The sequence below is a fragment of the Micrasema longulum genome, unplaced genomic scaffold (genome assembly GCF_059751315.1).
Source record: "Micrasema longulum isolate JH-2025_06_02 unplaced genomic scaffold, ASM5975131v1 h1tg002281l, whole genome shotgun sequence".
In the NCBI taxonomy this organism is placed as follows: Eukaryota; Metazoa; Arthropoda; class Insecta; order Trichoptera; family Brachycentridae; genus Micrasema; species Micrasema longulum.
In genome coordinates, this window is record NW_028279437.1 from 108768 (window position 1) to 131823 (window position 23056).

At 32.1% G+C, this 23056-nt stretch overlaps 1 protein-coding gene across 2 annotated transcripts in view; it reads left to right on the plus strand.

The window, feature by feature from the left end:
- The first annotated feature begins 572 nt into the window (after positions 1–572).
- LOC148272586 (hemocyte protein-glutamine gamma-glutamyltransferase-like) overlaps positions 573–23056 on the plus strand; it is a 43808-nt gene continuing 21324 nt past the window's right edge. Inside the window, exons 1-3 of one of the 2 annotated variants that reach the window (XM_088239848.1) lie at positions 573–694; positions 18782–18983; positions 21341–21468. In XM_088239848.1, the coding sequence (XP_088095974.1) occupies positions 683–694; positions 18782–18983; positions 21341–21468 (342 nt within the window). In that variant the 5' untranslated portion in view covers positions 573–682. Of the gene's footprint in view, positions 695–16803; positions 16904–18781; positions 18984–21340; positions 21469–23056 lie in introns of those variants that run through there. The other variant, XM_088239849.1, reaches the window with a different exon arrangement.

A 23056-nucleotide genomic window follows, 5' to 3' on the forward strand; every position in this document is an offset into this window, starting at 1 on the left:
CCACTTAAACCAGCCAATGACAGGTCATAAGCCCTGTTAATGTCTAGACTTCCATATTTCCTTTTCAAAACTGTTTTCCCTCTTTGCTGAAATAAATTTAAATATGAACAACTCCCTAGGGATGAAATCCAGCCGGTCTGCAAGCATTTGGACATACTCAAACATTGTTAAATAATTATTATTAATAAGCCCTAAGTTAAAAAGCCCTAAGTTATAAGTTTTTTTTTTAAAACTGAGGTTTTTTTCGTACAATAAGGAACTTTAACTCTACGGGAAATTTGATTAAAAAAATATTTTCTTATGCGCGGTAAAAATTATTAAAAAATAATACGATACATGAAAATATTTTGTTTTTTGCTAAGTTTAATAGTCCATTAACAAATAATAAACCTCCGAACTAACTCATTGAATGTTCGTTTTGTTTCTGTATAAAAACAACATTAAAATAAAATCATTCTCGTGTTGTAATTCCAGCCAGCATTGACTAAAATGGCCCCGGGTGATGTTACGTCTTTTTAACCGGGGAAAATAACAACTCCAAGATGGAAAATGACCGGTGTAAAGTCATCTTTAGTCACGTAACGTCACTTGGTCCGTGTGCAGTGCGCAGCCGCGACCGCTCGCCGCGAAGTTTGAAATTTATTTATTCTAAACACAACCTGCCCTAACAAGGCCAATAAATATGGACACAGATGTAAGTAGAATTATTGATACATACTAATAAAGATTACTAATATTTATTGACGCTTTTTTACGATCACTCATAGGGATCTTAAGCGTCCTATTGTCGTGTTAGTAACAAAATAATCATGAATTTACTTTTGTATTATTTTAATACAAAAAATAATACAGTAGAACTCCGTTTATCCGAATCCAAGTCATCCGGATTGCCAAATACCCGGATCGTTATCAGGAAGTCTAAAATAATTGAAATGTTTTTAATTTTTGTTTGATGTATGATAAGAAGTTCAGTGTTTTTTTTTATTTAAGCCATTAAAAAAAATATATACATGTCGTATTAACGGCGCTTTGCTTTTGTAAAGTTTTGCTACTATTACTTTTACTACTACCATCACGCCATTTCCCCGTAGGGGTAGGCAGAGAAAATGGACCGCCACGCACGTCTATCCTGGCATACATTTCTAGCTCCTTCCACATCCATACATCTTGTCATACATGCCCTTCGGTTCTCCTCCTTTTGACGTGACAAGAATTAAAAAAGTTTATTGAGAAAGTTACAAGTACATGGACATATTGAATCTTATGTTTTTATACAATCTTAAAAACAAAGATTAACTAAAAAAAATAAAAATAACACTTTACTACGAAGAGGTGAGAGGGGGTGGGAAGGAAAGAAGAAGGATAAAAGAACAATTAAATTATTTAGATAGTGACATTTCAATATTGACTTCAATGTAAATAAAGAAGGGGCGTCTCTAACATTAGTGGGTAGATTATTCCACTATCGGCCAGCTACTACTCTGAAAGAGAAGGCAAGAAGATTATAGCGGTGAAGGGGTATTAAAAGGGTAATCTCGTTACTAGAACGAAGAGATAGTCCGTGTTGGGTTAGAGGTTGAATAAGCTCTTTCAGATAAACAGGCGAAGTAAGATTATTTAAAATATTGTGAAGAAGTGATGGAATGCGAATTATTAAATATACTTATTTTTGCATTCTTTCCTCAATCATTCGTTCTACATGACCAAACCATTTCAGAGATCTTTTCTTAATATTATCAATTACACCTGACTAAGATTTACACTCTCGCCTGATGTGTCATTCGTAACCCTGTCATACATTGATTTACCAGACATTCGTCTAAGAGCTCGCATCTCGACCGCGCTCACTCGGCTTTCATCCTTTCTCTACCAGTTACATGTTTCAATTCCATATATAAGTAATTGTATTTCTGAAATTACTCCGTGTGTGACGTCTCAAGTTCTCTTCTGCTTCTTCTCGGTCAGTTCTACCGATTTTTCCGTTGACTTACCGCAAATCATAATCGTGTTTTTTTCATACATTTTCAAAAAACCTTGCCGTACAATTTAATGCTCTAATTTTTGCCGCGCGTAAGAAAACTTTTTTTGTATCCAATTTTCCGTAGGGCTGAACTTCCTCATTGGTAATGTTACATAGTTCATGACAGTCTTGACATTATCATAGTGCGTGTGCGAATTTTTTTTAAAAGGATTGCAGAAATATGGCAACGGATCCAGAAGGCATTTTATATAACTTAGTTTTTCACAATTTTTAAGAACGATAGGCTGGAGGTTGAGCTTATCCAGAGACCAATATACGTATGTATAATGAGTTAGAAACTGGCTTAAATATATATGATCTTCTCTTCAAGACCGTCGAAATAAATCTCACCATCTAGTCCTATTTAAAATTCTCAACTCACTGTTTGATGCGCCTGAGCTACTGCGTCCAATAAAATTAAATATCCCAACTAGAAACCTCAGACAAAACATACTTTTTCATACCGATAACCATAGAACTAACTATGGTTTATAATCTCCTGTGCCCAGAATTCTGCCAACAAACATACCAGTCTTGATTTCTTTGATAACAACTTGTCTTCTTTCAAACGATCACTGAATCAAATTCAATTATAAACACCTCTCTCCCGTTTCCACTCCCACCAAGTCCACTATATACCATTGTGTCTTTCTAGTTTCCTTTATAATAATTTTCTAAGTATAATATGTCATTAAAATGCCCATTGGGCGTATACATAAATAAATAACGCACAAGGATATAAATTATTATTTTACATAAGGGTTAAGGCTAACGAGATTATGTTATTATGTGTATACCTACTTAGGAATATGTACAACATGTGTTTATGTACAAACTTATACATCGAAAACATAATACTATGATACATACACATGTAAAAGAACACTGTAGAAAAGCTTTATAATAATGTTTTTTTTACATCATAAAAGTCAACATATTAGTTGAAGAGTAAGGATGGTCAAACATGGCTGAATTATAAATGTTATCGTGTATTAAGTTATAAACCAACAAACATAGAATAAGGAATAGTCCAGAAGGAGCGTAGAATCATATTTGAATACATCGGACCAGTGTCCAATAATTCCCCCACTATGCCTCACTCTCGCCGCGCGCATTCGTGATGCCACCGCGTAATGTTGCACGATGGGAAAAAATATAATTATAACACAAATGTAAGGTTAAAAAAAAGCGATCTGTTCATTTCTCTAAAATTTTATTGTGCACGCGGAAATATTGATTGACACAACAGAGTAGATAAGTAAATGGTCTTTTAATAAGAGTAATTGAAATAATAACTGTAAACTTAAAATATAAAACAAATTTTATTTTTAAAATTATGTTAAATAATATTTGATGTTTTAAAGATAATGTCGGTCAAGTTTCCACCACGGCGTTGCTTAATCCGAGATCCAATTTTCATTAGTTCTATCATGAGATGAGCAAAGTAGGGTAAAAAAAATTACTACCTTGGCAATACTAATGAAATTTTAATTTTTTTTCTTTGACAATGTGACAGATGGAAAAATAATTCAATTTTTAAGTAAAGCCTTACACGAGCATTTGTAATTACAGATGAAATGTGATCTCATCCTGTTTCTTAAATATCCTAGCAGTATTTCTACACTTCAAAACGACACAACACGGCATAGTTGAATTAAAACCGGGAGCTGCGTACTGAGCGACGTCTACAAAGAAACTAATGGGTCAAAACGTAAAACTACTCTTTCAAGAGTAGTCGCCTTCTGTTTGATGCGCGTATGCGGTTTCTGGACTATTCTTAATTCTATGGCCATAGTGTATTAAGTTTTAAACCAGCAAATGACAGGCCATAGACAGGCTTCTCTAAAAGGTTCTTTGTATCAGTTAAAAATATGTCAATTTTAATAAAATCCTTCGGGGATTAAATCAGTCCTCGTCTGCAGACATTGGACATAGGTACTCAAAGTATCGTCAGCAAATAAAATCACATTTTAAAAATAATAATATAAAAGCATGCCTCATCATCATCTAGACCACATCCGCATCTATAAGTGATCGCGGCGAAATATCCTTAATTTAAATTAAAAAAATATAAGCAAAATTTACCCAAAAATAAAATATTTAAATTTATACAAAAATAACTCATCTCAATATGCTCGTATAAAAAAAAAGTTTACTTAACAAAAAAAAAAATTAATATTAAATTTCAGCAAGAGCTATTTTTAAGTCCTTATTATTGATACCGTGACAATACATTTGAGTAGGTACGTCGTCACATATTTTCGCACGGGTCACACTCGCCGTTTCTCTGATACGTGATTTAAAGGTAAATTGTTTTATAAAATTGCTAATTTGTCAAATTTATTTTAAGCCAGTAGAAAATCAATTTGATCAATAATTTAATTAAGTTTCTTTTCTGAAAAATTTAATTCTTGAATAATTGTTGTAGTCTATCTATCTATATATATATATATATATATATATATATATATATATATATATATATATAAATGAATCGCCGTTGTTAGTCTCGCAAAAACTCGAAAATGGCTTAACAGATTTACGTGCGGTTTTTTGTAAAATTTTCGAATTTACGTTTTCAAGGTATATAAATAATTTCATCTTCAATTACGATGAGTGGAAAAAAGTTAGGAGCATACCTATATGTGTTTTTTATCGATTTTCCAAGGTTGCATTCGACTAAAATGCATTAATTAAAAATTCGGAGTGTTGTTTTTTTGGACATTAAATAGTTTGTATTTTAAAGTTTACAAACAACAATTATTTTTAATGGATACTAAATTGATTAATTTCCTTACAATTTCTTCATTTCTTCATATTAACTTATTTTTCATGGATTTTTAGTAATGCTAAAATAATTTTAACTGACATTTGCTACATTTTTGAAAAACGGATTCTTACACAGAATGCACCACCGTCGGTAAGTAGCGCAGAGTTTTTTTCCCTTTATTAGGGCCTTCTACCAAAACTGACTTTGCAAAAAGAATTCTATACTTGAAAAAAATTATTATTTTATGCTTTGGAATTAAACCATAAACAAGTACCTAGGTACAAACTTAAATTCAATATTGAAATATTGATAATTTTAAATTTTGGAATATTATCATAAACAAGTACCTAGGTACCTACTTATCAATGAAATGTCTTTTCCCTTTTATCCGGGCAGTTTTTGCACGCTTTTACGACACAATCAGTCATTTTTCTTTTCATTTCTTTTGGTTTCGAATTAAATATCAGGGTCACGTCAAAACCCGCCTGGCGGTTAAAGAATGACTAAATTTGCATTGGGCATAAGTTGGATGTCATAATTTTAGAAGGCTCAGGGTAAATCGCAGTCTGACTTTTCTTCTTTAACACGCATTGCCGTATTTTCTCCCTGGATCATGGCACTAGAGCAGTGATTTTTGCACAGTTATGATGCAAGCACATCGAGGACTCTTAGCCAATCACATGAAGAGGTAAAACGAAAAATTTACCCTTATTCATAAATTTACCCAAAAGTCCAAAGTAAATAACGCGTGTCTTTATTTGTGAAAAAACGTTTGTTCAACAGAATACTCGTTCATAGTATTTTAGATGGTGAAATTATAATTAATGTGGGAGATTACAGCAGTGACAACAGGTGATTTATTTATTACTATTATTTAGGTTGATTATTTATGGTGACTAGCGTAACCAGCGCCATTACACGAGTCACGTTTTCATCGTTTTACGCCCAAAATACCGTCAAAAATTACAATTGCGATTATTGTTCAATATGTTAAAATACGTCACTTCTAAGTTAATGTAAATAAAATAATTACTACTTTTATTATAATTGTATATATTATCTATTTCTGTTACTATCTTTGTCATCCTATAAATATTGTGAAAGGCATATTATAACTTTTTCTTGATTCTTGATACCTTTATTTATATATTCCTGTTGAACGACCACATTAAACAAATACGTAAACATTTTCTTTTTTTTATTATAGAAAACAAAAGACGAGTGGTACTTTAATTCACAGATTTGGAATATCCAGTGACCAGTTTCATCGGTTTCGTGACATTTTCGAGACTGATATATTTATTAAGAAATTCTGAAAATGAGTTTACATAATGATATTTCTTATGGGTTTAAGTATTGTATATTTATTATTTTGAATTGTCCCATCCTTTGTGAGTCTGATTTCTGTCAATTAGGATCTCTGAAAAACATAGGGTAAAAATCAATTCCAAATTTGTGGATTAAAGTATCACTTGTCTTTCAAGTCACATCAAGAATTTTCACTTACAAAATTGAAAGTTTTAAATACGTAAACTGCTTTTATGATAAATTGTTTTACTGTAACCGTTTTATTTTTAGTAAGTATCAAGCTATATAGTCGTAAATATGAAAACCCGTTTCTATTCACGACATCTGACAGAAAATGATTCAAAATTGATAAATCGATATCGAAAATCGAAAGAAAAAATATTGCCACAACACTATCTATGGTAAGCTGTCAAAAGTACCTTATATTGCCTGAACTGTAGGTACTAGCGTGTTATGTTAACTTACTTTCCTAAGAAACGGTCAATTCATTCTACAAATGTTGATGATTAACTAAAAAAATGACACTAAATAAAATGCTTCGATCATATTTAATTCGAAGAAAAGCATGCATCAGTTCTATTTACGTAACTCCAACCACAATACTCACTTGGTTTTGTGCCAAAAATCGTAAAGTTTTTTACTAACACTATTAATTATTATTTAAAAAACATAAAAATATCTCGTTTTTATTTATTTATTTTACAGAAAAAAACAGTCGACAATGATATAATAACATAAAAAAAAATAATAACATAAAACAGACCAGCGAAGTTTCTGAATAAAAATCATGCATACTAAATTGTGGTACAACAGAAGGGTGTGTTTATGTGTATTTGTATGAGAATAAGTGTATAGGTGTGTTTGTGTGTATGTGGGAGTAAGTGTTCAGGTGTGTGTAAGTGTGAGCATCATTAAATAGCAAGTGGGATCGTATCGCAGCCAGAAAGAATCAGTCTTAATTTATTTTTAATTAAATTAAGGGGCGTGATAAATATATCAATAGATGAAAAAAAAGCATTGTAGTTAGAGCAAGAACGATAGAGAAAAGAGTATTGTGCATAGTTAGTGCTACAGATGGAATAAATACTTATTTCTTGTCACGCGAAAGGGGACATTAAGATTAATTTGGAGAGTAGGTTAAAAGAGTCTACTTTATTATTTAATCATTTGTGTAAATAGCATTATTTAGATATGGTGCGTCTATTTTCAAGGGTAAAATATTCATTTTGTTTAGCAGATTTTCTGTAAATGCAAAGCGTTTTATTGTTTTTAAAATCTAGGTATTTTAAAAATTTTTGTTGAACATTTTCAACGAAATATATTCGATAATATGAAATATGTAATAATGTATAACTTTGGCAAATTATTGACATAAGCATTTTTAATAATCCTCCTATGTTGTATAATCAATTCCTAATGATTCTGCAAGTTCGTTTTGCGTCTGACATGGGCCTTTATCGAGTAATACTTCCAATTCTTCGTTTTCAAACTTTATCTTCGACGAAATCATTATTTTCAATGCGTCGAAACCAATCTCTGAGTGTTGTTTCCATCAGAGCATGGTCGCCGTAAGTCCCCACAAGAATTCTACAGGCTTCAGCTGCAGATTGAAAACAAAAAAGCAGTAAAATTCCTCCCAAAAACTCTTTTTCGGCATGAAATTCGACATGTTTAACGCTACGAAAAAAAACTTCTTTTGCACTTCGGCAGAATAACAAATACTGTCATTTCAAACCTTATGGTCAGCTTCACGATGAAGTTTGCTGCAGTATTGGCCGATGCAAAAACTGCTCTCGCTGTCGGTAAACTGGCAACACCCGCAACTATAAAGGTTTCGGCTTTTTAACTTCACAAACATCAACTGATGAAAGAATCGAAGGAATATAGATGTTCAAATATGGGCAGAATAGTGAATGTTACACAGTGCGTAAAGTGGCACCTAAAACCAGCCAATGACAGGTCATAAGCCCTGTAGCTGCTTAGACTTCTATATTACCTTCTCTAAAATGTTCTTCATCTCTGTTGTAATATGTTAATATTAACAGCTCCCCAGGAGTTGAATTCAGTCCTTGTCTACAAAAATTTGGACAAACTCAAAATATTATTGAATAAAATGAACTCAAGCTTGTAAATTACATTAAAAAGACATACCGTTTGCATTTTATGTTCCACGACAATATTTTTTTGAAATATTTTAACATTATTATTTTTTTAATTTTTAAATTCTTATTTTTTATGGTATTTCCTTATAATATAAATGTACCGCTCGGTGAATCATCAAACTCTGTGTCTTCGTCTTCTTGCGAATTATCTTTATTATTTTTTTCATTACTTGTATACATCATTAACTAATAATAATTCTGTAATAAATCTGGATCATCTCTTACATATGGTAAGGTGATCAGTTTTTCACTTCAGGCGTCAGTCCAGGGACAATAAAATATAACATTGAGGGGAGACCCTTAAGCCCACCATCCACCCGCAGCTGTTATAGAGTCCTGAGGGACTCTCTGTCAGCTGCGCATAGGGGAAAGTTATTATAAATATTCCTAAGGAATACAAACTCTATGCAGATTAAAGAGGGGGGAGGAGAACGTATGGACAGAGGCCAACACGTCGTCCCCACCCCTCAGGATCCCCTCAATGCCTCTGTTTTTTTTTTATTCAAAAAAAAATATGTTAACAAATAATTTACATAAATAAACGTATCCAAATATACAAAAACATTTTCTTAAAACCATAGTAACATAACAAACATAACTTACACAAAACATAAGTAAAAACACGGATATTTACATTAAGAGAACGACGTTGGATAATAATAAAATATTACAGTGTAAACCATTTTTTAAACCAATATTTCAAGTCTAGCTTACCAGGAATCGAGCGCGGGAACTCAGGCGTGGTAGGCGAACGCGCCAACCACTTCCTTACGAGGCGGACTAATCTCCACTCGATTTCTTTTTCCGGGTTTTTACCTGAGAGAAGCGATCGAGTCGAAAACACTCGTCGGGGTTCTGGTTCTATTTCACACACAAAACAGTATCTTCATTCCGCCCCGACACATGAAAAATATATTATAATGTGATATTAACATATTACAAAAGAGATGAAGAACATTTTACAGAAGTTTTGAAAAAAAATAAAAATATTTTTCAATTTTTATACTGATGAATCTCACCCGCAACAATAAAGGATTTAGCTCTCTAACTTCAGGAACGTCGACGCTGGAAGAATCGAAGGAATATAGGTGATCAAATATAGGCAGAATGGTGAAGGTTACACAGTGTGTAAAGTGGCCATTTAAACTTCTTTTTTTAAACTCTTCCTTATGTTACACAAAAATTTTACAACAACAAACCATCACGCCGTTTCCCCGTAGGGGTAGGCAGAGAGGATAGAACGCCATAACACTCTATCTTGGCATACAGACCTCGCTTCCTCTACATTCATACATCTTCTTATGCACGCACGCCGATTATTCCTACTTTTGACATGTCCATCTTCAAGTATTTGATGGACTTGATCGTGCCATGTCTTTCTCGGTCTTCCTCGTTTTCTGCATCCATCAACATTTGCATCGTAGATCCTTTTAGTCGTTCTTTTGCTGTCCATTCGCTCTACATGTCCAAACCAACGCAGCACCCCTTTCTTAATTCTGTCAATAATGCATGTCTCAGCCTTACACACTTCACGGATCTCGACATTTGATAGGTGCTATCATACAGGGAGCAAAAATTCATTAACATTTTCTTGTATACCCACGAACAGGCCATGCCTTTGTGGGATTTTTAATATGTATTTCATTGCTATGTAATCATCCTTTATTTTTTTAATACTCTGTTCTACCTCTTATTTATATTGTAAAAAACAAAAATAAATAAATCAAAATAAAATTTTAAAAACCAGCCAATGACAGGTCATAAGCCCTGTGAATGCCTAGACTTCTATATTCCCTTCTCTAAAATTTTCTTCATCTCTATTGTAATAATATTGATGTTTTTTGTTGATATTTCTTGATAAAACTCCATAGTTAATGATAATGATAAAATTTATAAATAAACTTATCAATGAAACTTCTTGGTTTAGTTTTACTTTTTATTATTTTGACCAACGAGCGCTTTCGCCTAAGTAGGCATCTTCAAGACTGGTGATTTGTTTACAACGTTTACGATAATTACAACGATAATATCATACATGCCAATTCACGCCATCATTTATCTCATAAATTGTCAGTTTTTCATTCAATGATACATAGATTAGTTAATATACCAATGTCTAATGAAAATTATAAAAAAGAAATAAACATTATAAAAATAATAGCATTCAATAACGGTTATGAAAAAAATCTCATTGACAAATTATTAATTAAAAAACAAAAAAGAAACTCAGTCAAAGCAATAGGTAACGGTTTATTACCAATAGATAATAAAAATGAATCAAATTATTGGGTAAAATTAAATTATATAGGAAACACAAGTGAAAAAATTAAAAAAATATTTAATAAAAATAAAATTAATGTAGCTATGTATAATAAAAAAACAATGGGACAATGCCTTGTTAATAATAAAGATAAGATCTCAACCTTAGACAAGAATGGAGTGTATAGTTTAAAGTGCAATGATTGTGAAGGTATATATATAGGTCAAAGTGGCAGATCAATAAAAACAAGACTCAAAGAACATATTGCCTCCTATAGATTAAAAAATGACAAATCTAATTTTGCAACACATTTAAACTCGCTTAACCATACTTTTGACAGCGAAAATAATATTAAATTACTACATTTTGAAAACAAAGGGAAAAAACTAGATAAATTAGAATCATTAGAAATCAATAGAATTAAACTTAATGCAGTAATAATTAACCAGCAATTGGAATTATCAAACTCCCCCTTACTTAAACCATTAATTTAATAAAGTTCCGTTTGATTTAACTATTTACTACTAAAATAATATAATTAACATGAAATTAACTATCAAAATGATAACTTCATTTCAAAAACTAATGTATTAACTAAGTATTAATCTTAAAATATTCCGTCAATCATCTTTAGGTATGTAAACTTGTTAATTAAATGTAATTATGTAATGAAATTATCTGTATTAACTAAGTATGAATCTTAAAATGTTTCGTCATTCATCTATAGGTATGTAAACTTATTAACTCTGTCTTAACTAATTATGAATTTTAAATGTTTCGTCATTTATCTCTAGGTATGTAAACTTATTAACCAAATGTTATTATGTAAACTCTCCTTTACTTAAACCTTTAATTTAATATAGCTCCGTTTGATTTAATTATTTACTACTAAAATTATGTAATGAAATTATCTGTATTAACTAAGTATGAATCTTAAAATGTTTCATTTATAGGTATGTAAACTTCCCTGTCAAAAAACCAAAGTATTTTCCAACTTTATCTGTTAAAATGTAGATTCCCCACACTGTTGTATTTCGCCATGTGTTCTCTTCCCACATTTTAAATAATAAAACTTAATCCCTTTCGGTCCAAAAACTCCCAAAAATGAATTGTATAGCAAACTAGTTGTAAATATTTATGTTTTCTGTCCCCTGTTAAAATATTGTTCTATCTTATCTCCAAAATATGTTAAGAATAGTATAAAAGCTGTAAACGTTGTAAACAAATCACCAGTCTTGAAGATGCCTACTTAGGCGAAAGCGCTCGTTGGTCAAAATAATAAAAAGTAAAACTAAACCAAGAAGTTTCATTGATAAGTTTATTTATAAATTTTATCATTATCATCTATTGTAATATGTTAATATTAACAGCTCCCTAGGGGATTGAATCCAGTCCTAGTCTACAAAAAATTGGACAAATGAAAAACATTGCTTTTAATGTGGTGTTTTAGATAATATTTTTTAGTTTACCTTCTTTATTTTTTTACCGTTTTTGCAAGTCTCTCAATTTCGTAACCACAATATTCACGATAAGGCTCCATAGCCGGTTTACCTCTAATCTACCTTTCTTTAATATCCTGTGTAAATTTATATCGACGCCAAAATGCGCCATAAAGTGAATTTTTCAGGACAGTCGATCAAAGATTAAAAAACAATAACGAGTGTTTTATTCATTGACATATTTTTACACAGACATGCCCTGGGCCACTTTACTAATGTCCAAACGCTCAATCATGACCAACGCGTATTTAGTCGTTCTTCGATCGCGTACTTGTGTCATGAAAACGTGTAAAAACCTTTCGGATAAACATTTAAAAAAAGATAGTATTGATTGTGCGGCTCTGAAAGGAGGCTACAAAACCTCTAAAACGGATCCTGGTGGTGGGGGCTTTCAATGATCTTCTTCTTCTTCGGCCTTCTGTCCTCCACTGCTGGATATAGGCCTCTTTCGTATTCTTCCATTTTCCTCGGTCGGTTGCTACTTGCAGCCAATTTTTAGCCCCTACAGCAGCTATGTCGTTGGACCATATTTTTTTAGGTCTTCCGACGCCTCGCTTATTCTCCCAAGGTCTCCCTCTTCAAATTTTAGGGGTCCATCTTGTGAGGTCTTGTTTCGCAACATGTCCTGCCCATTGCCACTTTAGTCCTGCTACGCGGTCCATAATGATCACCTTACCTTAATGTAACGGGTGAGTATACCATTGCAGTGCCCTACCCACCAACAAGTCCGGGTAGGGATATGAAGCTTATGATAATGAGCAATGTTGCAATTTTATTATTTTTGCATGATTTGTTTAGTCAGAATTTATTAGTATTCCTTTTTGTCTTCTTCTACTTCTACTTCTTCTGTCTTGTTCTCTCCACTGCTGGATAAACGCCTCTTCCAAACGTCTCCACTCCTTCCGCTTTTATCATCCATGTCCTACCGACTTTCGAAGCAATGTCGTCGACCCATTTGTTTTGTGACACCTTTTTGTTTGACCATGATCTCCGCTTTATCTTCACATGATCTCCGCACGATCCACGTCTCCGGTTCGTCGCCTTATTTTTTAATTTCTTATACTGTCTCTCATTCATCAGATATTTATAAATTTATAAGATACAACAATTATATTATAAATACATTAAACCGGGTTGTGGTCCCGTGGTACTATTGTGGACTCACAGGCCAAAGGTTCAAATCCCACTCTGCCACTACTCGATTTCCATTTTTCCGGTGAAGGTTATTTAGGACTTTTAGGAAATGGTCTGAAAATTTAAATATTTGAATAAATAATAAGAACTCAAGTATTTATCTTTTTTTAAATATATCATAAAGTCTAATTAGAGGCTTCCACATAATATTATTATTGTAAATGTTTTCACATAAAAAATATACATAAAATAAAATAACTAATTATACAAAACTTATAATATTACTAAAAATATAAATGTAATACATTTGATTAAAAATATATCTACTTTTAATATTGGTCACACAGTTGCACATTACAATATATAATATAACTATAGTTGACCATACAGTGTACATTTATTATATGCCTACATACAGAACTGCACATAACCTGCATATTATAGACTGCGGATTTAAGGCGCAACATCATAACTTGAATTTTTTTCGGAAATTTCACTTTTAAAGGAAGTTAAAGATATGTTATTAATATCAATACAATTTAATTTCTGATTGCACGTTTTATTTACAAATGAATTTTGAAATATTAGACATACACCTAGCACACGTCTTTCCATTTTTAATTTACCATGTTGAGGAGCGGACGAGATGTAAAGAAATATCTGAATCGGGTCCGAATCGGGTTGTGGTCCTGTGGCTAGTGTCTCGGACTCACGGACCAAAGGTCTGTGGTTCGAATCCCACTCTACCCCAACTTGATTCCCATTTTCTAATAGTGAGTTATTTACAACTCGTTGAAAATGGCCCTCAAAATTAAATATTTGGGTAAATCATAAGAACGCAAATATTTATTTTTTCAAAGAAAAAAAAATATATCGCGTCCGTCCCGAAGAAGGGAAATTTAGAGATCGGACTGTTTGGTAAAAGGGGGAAGTTACGCAACTCCATTGTGTTGAGGCGTGACGTGGTGCTGCAACCTGGTGGAGAAGCTGGCAGTCTCGCGACACTAGCACAGCTCGCCTGTTGTAATTTGTGTTAGGAGCTCTTCATTGGTTTGATGTAGCGCTTTCTAGCGTCGCGTCGTAGCTAGGGTTGGCCAGGCGGGCAACCCTGAGGGGAGCTCACTTTACAGATCTCTTTCCTTTCTCTTTCTAAAAAATACGTCTTGAAGGACGGAAAATTCAAATCTTGCCATGGGCGCTCATGACCCAAGCTGCTAAGCTGGTACTTTCTATTTCACTACATTTAGTTAATGTTGTTGCCAAAAATGAGATGGCACTTAATTTATTACATTGTAATTGTATTACCTATGAACGCAGTCATTAGTGTGAAATAATCACCGACAGTTAATTGTGTGGCGTACCACATCCGCTGTGGACCAATTTATTATGAGTAATATCAGTTTTCTCATTAATCTTAAATTCAGTTAGCTAAATATTATTTTTATTGTGCAGATAATATTTATAACAAGTATAATGTAAGCGATAGTAAACAATATTATTTCATGGATATTAAAACAAATACAATTGTTTTATTTACTTACGTTAGATGAGGCATTTAAAACACAATAATTTACTTTTCTCTCTCTTTAATCCGTGCCTCGTGTCTGAGGATGGTGATTACGCCTGACTCCACTCATAGCTCGTCTGTGGACAGTCCTTCTCCATTTGAAACGGTCTTGTGCTCTTCTATAGGCATTCGTCAGTGATGATTCTGATAATTCAGTGACTGTGCTGCTCCATATTGTCGGTTGACGTCCGCGCGACCTTGTCTCTTCGACACTTCCCAGGAGAATAGTTTTCTCCAAACTATCAGAGTTTCCCCTGGAAATATGTCCAAATAACTGCAGGATTCTTTTCTCGCACTGAATTTACTTTAGCTGCAGATAAAAAAAAAACATTTTTTTTTTAAAGAAAAAGGTTTTTTGAAATTTTTGAAGAAATAATATTTGCGTTCGTATAATTTAAGCAAATATTAAATTTTGAGGGCCATTTTCAACGAGTTGTAAATAATTCACTATTGGAAAATGGGAATCAAGTTGGGGTAGAGTGGGATTCGAACCACGGACCTTTGATCCGTGAGTCCGAGACACTAGCCACGGGACCACAACCCGATGTTTTTAATGGGCTTTGAAAATTTACTCCGCGAGCTTGTTGCAAGTGCTCCGCGAAATTATGAAAACCAAAATTCAATGTCGACCAAAATGAAGGTAAGGACGATTTTGTACAATGTCTTCAAAATTATATCTGGTTTGCTAAAATGGCATATTTGACCGATGTTTTTGATTACTTGAATAGCGTCAATGCCAGCATTCAAGGAAGAAAATAGATTTTTTTGATCCACTGACAAATTGACAGCCTTTCGGAAGAAAGTAACTTTTTGGTCAAATCTCATTTTAGAAAAAAAAAAAGAGTAGATATGCTTTCTTCGTTAAATAAAAACACTGCCGAGGAATTATTTTAGCTATAACAGAACATTTAACTTCATTGGACGAAATTATCTGTACCTCAGAGGCAGACGGATGCAAATCCAAACGTCAAATGTTCAACAAGAGTCTAAAGAATCTACTTTCTCTAAGTGATTTCTAATCATTTATAGCATTAGTTTGTATTTGTATTTTCAGTATCTTAATACATTGTTTTTTTCATTATAAGACTTACATTTCTTCAAAATCAATGGACATGATCATAAACTGGATACGAAAATCGAAATGTCATTTCATCAAATTATGGATTTGCATCCGTCTGCCTCTGAGGTACAGATATTGAATATTACTTTCCTTCAGTAAATACAGAAAATTATGACTGGATACGAAATCCCCTTTTTTTCCACCTCATATTTGTGTGAGCTAGGTTTCTCGACATTAACCAATATTAAAACGAAGAAACGCAAAAGACTTAACAATTTAAATGAAGAAATGAGAGTAGCTTTATCAAATATTAGACCTAATATCGCTGAAATTTGTAAAAGCCGGCAAGCTCAGGAGTCACATGAAATAATTTTCGGCGCAAAAAATTTCATTGGAGTATTTATGTATTTTTAAAATTAAAGTAATTTTTAGCTTGTCTGTGATAAAATAATCAGTTTTATTTTTAATAAAAGTTATCTTTGTATGTTTTTTTAATCTTTAGTTTTGGTGTACCGCGAATTTTCCTTACGATGAAAAGTGCTCCCTGACTTCAAAAAGGTTCAGAACCACTGACATAGACCTTTTATATAAAATGTAAAAAAATAACCGTGGGAAAGAACATAGCATACATCAGATCGTCTACATTGGACATTGTAGGGTTAATCTTTCAACAATGAGGAAGATCAGTAATAAAAAAAATTGATATTAAAAATGTTTTTACACGCGGTAACAAATTGAAAAATTAATTGTACGGCGAAGTTTCTCGAAAATATTTATAAAAATGAACTACTTTGAATGACGTCACCATTTCTTGTGAATCAACCAATGATAGTGTGTTGCGATAGATTTCCGGTTTATGTGACGTCATTTCAAAAATATAATTATACGATACATAAAAATGTTTTTTTTTAAATTGACTAAAAAATAGATAAAAAAACCTCCAAGCTTCCTCATTAAAATGCAATGGTTGGCGACTTCATAATATCTGCCTGCACATTGATCGAGTGCCGTCATTTTATATCTGACACTTAACTAATTGAATTGAACGAGGATACCACGTTCAGTCCTAATAAAAAAATAAAGGTGATCTGTGAGGTGTTGGTGAATATTTATACAACTTAAGGTAATATTTATTTAAGTTTAAAAAAAACTATCCCATTGATTGTTTTAAACTTATCTGGCTCAAGAGAAAGACGTCTGCTGAGAATCTGGCTTTTAGAACGTGTTTTTTATATTCAAGTTTTTGTGCGTTTTTCTTTTTTATTTGGACAATTTTTTATTTTCGATGTGCATATTTTTTTGAGATAATAAGAGTTTTTATATTTTGATAGAATTTAAGAGATGAGATTATGTCTATGTATATTTGAACTTAACTATAAGCATCTGCTGACGAACTGCATTTTATGCAGTTCAGTAGGACTTGATAATGAATATGTTAATGTTTGTATGCTTTTGATAAATAAATAAATTTTAAAAAATGTTTTTGCGGGTTTAAGTTACTAGTTAAAAAAGCAAAAATGTAAAAATACAATGATAAGTTTTATAGGATTTTTTAATATTTATAACACTAGATTTTTAGATTTGACTTATATGGTGATAAGTTTATTTTTATTATATTTTTTATTTTATTGCTCAAAAAACTCATAGTTTTGTGAGTACTAATGTTGTTTTTTTTATTTATTATTATTATCTAGTTATTCTCAACTTTACTGTGTTATATTTATATTTAGAACATAAAATTTTCTCATGGATAACCTAATAATGTTATCTTTTATTTAGAGATGTTAAGTTTTTCCTTTTTCTTTTTTGTTTTTTGTATTATATGTTCACTATTTTTTTAGTTTTAATTATTCTATTATTTAATACTATGTACTAAATGATGATTGTGCACTACTGCAATTATTTCTGTAAATCATTATTTTTTTGTAAACGGTTCTTTGAACCGTTGATGTATAAATAAATAAATAATAACAAATAACAAACTTGCAAACATTTTATTTATTACTGTTTATTTGGGTAAATACCCAGTTAAATTAACAGTGATGAAGTTCCGTGTTTTTTTAAGTTTTTTTTTTGAATACCCTATTAAACCAAGCATTTTTTTATTTTATTTATCGTATTATCAGCGCTTTGATTTTTTAAAGTTTTGTATTTTTGAAATTACTCGGGGGACGTCACATGTCCTAGTCGGTGAGTTCTGCTGATTAGTGAGTTGGCTTCGCGGAAACCGGAAATCTATCCTAACACTCTCATTGGTTGTATAAAGTAGTTCATTTTTATTAATTTTTAATATGTTTTCAAGATACTTTACCATTAAATATTATTAAATACTAAAAAATTTAACCGCGTATAAAAAAACATTTTTTTAAAGTTATTTCCCATAGCAATTTATTTATTTGAACACTTTATATACATATACAGTTTACATACATATGCATAAGGGCGGGCATATTGCCTTAAGGCAATTTCTTCCTACCTACCCAAACCGTTCAGTTTGAGAAAATCGATGGTTTATTAACATATTGTAGGTATATTATAATATTTTCATTACTAAACAAAATATCGATAAAAATATATATTTAAAATATTATTTTTTTAATTGGCTAAATATCTACACTATACTATAAAGAGAGGGGGGGTGTAAAGAGGGAAGGAAAGGGTGACATTTCATACGAGATTTAAATGTAAATAAAATGTAAATGTTAAGAATATTCTATCTTTCCTGCATTCTGCTTCGAGATTATGGCGTTGTAAACTGAACAATAGGCACTGAAATAACAGACGTTCGATACTCTGTGAAGAAATATCATCGCGTGGACAATAGTCATAATTCCTTAATTTAAACCTATATAGGTAACTTCTCATAGCTCCGTGTCCGGTAAAAATTTGGGTCGTTTCGAAAGTATTTTAATGATGACGACGGAAGTTTGCTGCATCAGCCAGCGTTGCTATTATTATAGAAGCCAAAAAGAAAAAATAATCTATTTCTTTTTATCTTCAGATGGAGCCTCAGGAAGTGGAGATGGTGTTTCTGTACCCGCTGGAGAACGCAGCCAACCACCACTCGGAAAAGTTCGAGTTGGTCCACGCCGACCCGAGGGTCGCCGTACTCCGACGTGGTCAGGTCTTCTCCGCAGCGATACGCTTCCTTACCAGACCCTACGACTTCATAGTGGACCAAGTCAAGCTGGTGTTCTCCATCGGTGAGTCCTGCGACAGCAATAAGTATACTGAAGGAAAGCGAAATGATTGGTTGTTTTGAGCATACGGTTAGTCAAGTGATGAACCCCAGAAGGTGGATATTCTAATAACAGAGTTGATTATAGACAAACGACAATGTCGTTGAGACTACCAATGTGCCGTTGCCGGAATGTTTCTCTTGGCGGTAACGTTCCCCATAAATTCCCGGTCACCGGAAACGTTCCCGGGAAGTTGTGGGAATTCGAAAATCTGTTTACATTTATGCACTTTTAAGACATGCAAAAGATAGCTTTTAACATACATTAAAACAACATTTTTTAAAAACTGGCATTTTTAAGTAAAAAATCATAAATTCCCTGTTAATTCCTTAAATTCCCGAATAAATGTCGCTTTAAATTCCCAATAAGTACCCGAGTACGTATACTTCGCTTCATCTAAGGATAAGAAACTGCACAGACGCGTGTGCGTGTCTATTGCTACTAAGTTTAAGCCCGTGTTACGCGTTTTTTTTTTTCGTCAAACGGATAAAATCGTACCAACTCTCGTTATGGTCATTCTGGTCTACTGATGTGCCGTTTTCGGAATATTTCGCTAGGTGGGAACGTTCTCCGTAGCTTCCCGGGAACGTTCCGGCAATGTTTTGAATGTACGTAATAATATTTTTAAATTCCCAGGGTTCCCAGAACGTTCCAGGCTAGCGGAAATGTTTCGGAATTATCCCGCTCCGGAAAGTTACACTTTTGGGAATTTTCCCGAGGCACATCATTAGTTGAAACTCCTCTCCGATAAGTACTAGATAGATTTATTATTTTCATTCTAACATGAGGATCATTATTTATTTATTTCGACGGCTCACGTCTTTTAAAGTATAAAATAATACAAAAAAAACGTTGTGATATGTTAAATATTATTCATTGAGTTATTAATTTACACTTTGTAACAACTAAATTGCGCACTTTTGAATTACTTCTATTATATCTTTTAAAACATGTTTTTTTTTACTTTTGGTGGCCTCGTGCTGTAATGGTCATCGCGTTTGCCTACCACGCTGGAGGTCTCGGGTTCGATTCTCAATATAGTTGATATGAATAGTTTATTTAAAATGTGTTTTTCACACTAGAATATTTCATAGTCCTTGGACTGGTACCTTAAGCGTAAGACTGGTCATCTTATCTTCAAGTAACAAAAAATGATCAATAACGCTGCGATTGGTGTACTGTTGAATAGTCTAAGTGACAAAATAAAATAAAAATTCCGAAGTTTAATTGATTCCATGCCAAAACGTGTTCAGGCTGTTATAAAAGCAAAAGGAGGACATATCCCATTAAATAAATAAAAAAATTGATTGTACGTCACCTGTAACTCAAAATATTAATAAAAAACGTATTTTATGATTACAATGAGTTTTATTCCATTAGTTAGCATAATACTTGTACATTATAACCAAGCTTAATAATACTGCCGTCATAAGAAAGAAGGACACATCTAACATTTTTTTCAAAAATATGTTAAATTAAATACACATTCGGAATCAACTAAAACATCATCAATCAGTCTAAAACACAAATTATGTTTGCAGGTAGTCAAAGATTGCTTAGTAAGCTAGACATACCTTCACTTAATCCTCTTATTGTCAATGGTACCAATATTCAATACAGGAAATCCGTTAAAATCTAGGAGTACTAATGGATGAACATCTCTGCTTATCAAAGACTGATTAAAATACTTTTTTTTCCATTCCGTTTTCAAAAACATCTGAAATAAATGTACCTACACGTTTTCAATTAAATTTAAGATCTGCTGGTAATTTCGAAGTTAATTGATTATTAGGTCGGCGTTACTAGTTTGAAAAACAGTAAATGGCCAATAACGTCTATTATATTTAGTTGAGTAGAATCAATTGGCATATTAACACTAGAAAAGAAAGACTCTTACTTAACTACTAAATAAAAAGGGGCGTTTCTAGCTAGAAACGTCTTTTTATTGAAGTAAAACATAATCTATTTATTTTTTTTACTTAAAAGAAGATGGAAATGTTAATTTTCAAATATACAACGTAAAAATTTATTAAAATTAATATATATATTCCGTTAGGGCAAACCATAATACATACTGTCGCATAATAATATACTTAATTTTTGTAGCATTTTTCACACTGCGAATTTTTCAATCTCCGAGTTACAAAATATTTGTTTTCTCCGTTTCTTTGTTTTATATAGAAACGTCATTCTTTCTTGTGACGGCAGAATACTACAACTCCCATTTTAAAAAAAAACATGGAAAAGAATGTTTTTTTTTTATCGGCACACATTGAGATGAAATAAAAATGTAAATATTATATGATATTATTTATCTCTAGGTGAGAATGCCAACGTCATCAAGAGAACAAAAGGAGCCGTATTCGCAGTGCGAGAGGAACCGCAGCCGGATGTGCTGCAGTGGTCTGCTGTGGTGGTGTCAGAACAAGAGGACACGATCACTCTCGAGGTGAGTGCTGTACGTCTGCAGGTGAGGATGACGATGTCGCCGGCTGAACAAAGGGGGCCGTATTCGCAGTCCGAGAGAAGCCTCAGCCTGGCGTGTTCGCCATTACTCTCGAGGTGAGTAGGCGAGTGGGCGACGGACCAATCGGCAGAACTGACGGAGAAGAAGCGGAAGAGAACTTGAGACGTCACACGTGGATTAATTTCAGAAATATAATTATGTTATTTTGCTTTTCTTTTCTTTCATTTCTTTCTTTCTTTTATTTCTTTCTTATTTTATTAACATTTTTTAGATCTTAATTTTAAAAGGTACTTTTAATTTTCTTATTATTTTTATTTTTTCTGTAGACATGAATTGAAATTTTCAATTTACCTTGTTTTATTTTTTATCTTGTTTTGATTACATTTATGAGCACACACTATTTAAATGTGTGTTTATATTTTTTTCCTATATTTAAAATATATTTAAGTATTTACTTATTTACTAGCCATTTGGCTATTCTTTAATTTTAACTGTATTATTTTACTCTATTTTCTTACGTTAAAAAAAATATTTCTTTAAACCATTCTTATCTGGTTTTGTTGAGTTTTTTCTTCTTAATAATATTTTTCAAAACATCAAAAATAAAATAATATATGTTCATTACTTTATACGTATACAGTATTATGACTGTACTAATTTATTTGATTATTAATTAAAACTAATGTCTGAGCACCCGGTGACAAACTATAATGGAATAGTTTATCGAGACAAAATATGCTTTAATATTTTTTTTTGTGTGTATATTTTATTAAATAAAGACTATGAAATGTAAAAAAAAAAAACAAAAAAATCAATACGATATATGTTTTTTTTATATCTTTTTTTTATCAAATAAAAAAAACCACTGAACTTGACAATGTTATCAAGAGAACAGAAAGGGCCTTGTTTGCGAGTTTTTTTTAATCCGCAATCGTTTTTACTCTGTACACATCCCTTCAAACTACAATGTTGCAATATTCATGTAGTTAATATGATAACGACTTGAGTATCTACATAACTATTATAGTATTATGTTACAAAGATGAAGAATATATTAAATAATATTGGTGTCTACATTTTCCTCTATTATTAATAGTAATAATATAACCAGCGACAATTTTATCAAACTGTAATCACATTGTTGAGTGACAAATTGATCGTAGCGTCGTGACCATGGTTCTTGGAATAAATTATGCATAAATGCTACAAAACTATTTACATAAAGGTCTTCATCGTAACATCAAAACAATCAAAAGTGGCTGGAATAACAAGTAGGATCCTAAATGATTTTAAATTCAAATTATTTCATTTAAATGCCCGATGGAACATCAACCAAATTAGTGAGAAACGCAATAAATATATATAAGTATTTAAATTGTTATTTGTTTTTAAGTACACGATATATTTATTATCTACATAAACGTAATATTATTATCGAGTGACGCGATGTATCGATAAAAAAGTTGAATATAAAATAAAGCGGATTCTGTAGGAAAGTCAATTAAAAATTAGCATAAAACAAACAGGAATGAACATAAACAAAGATAAAACCAAACCAAACAAACCATCA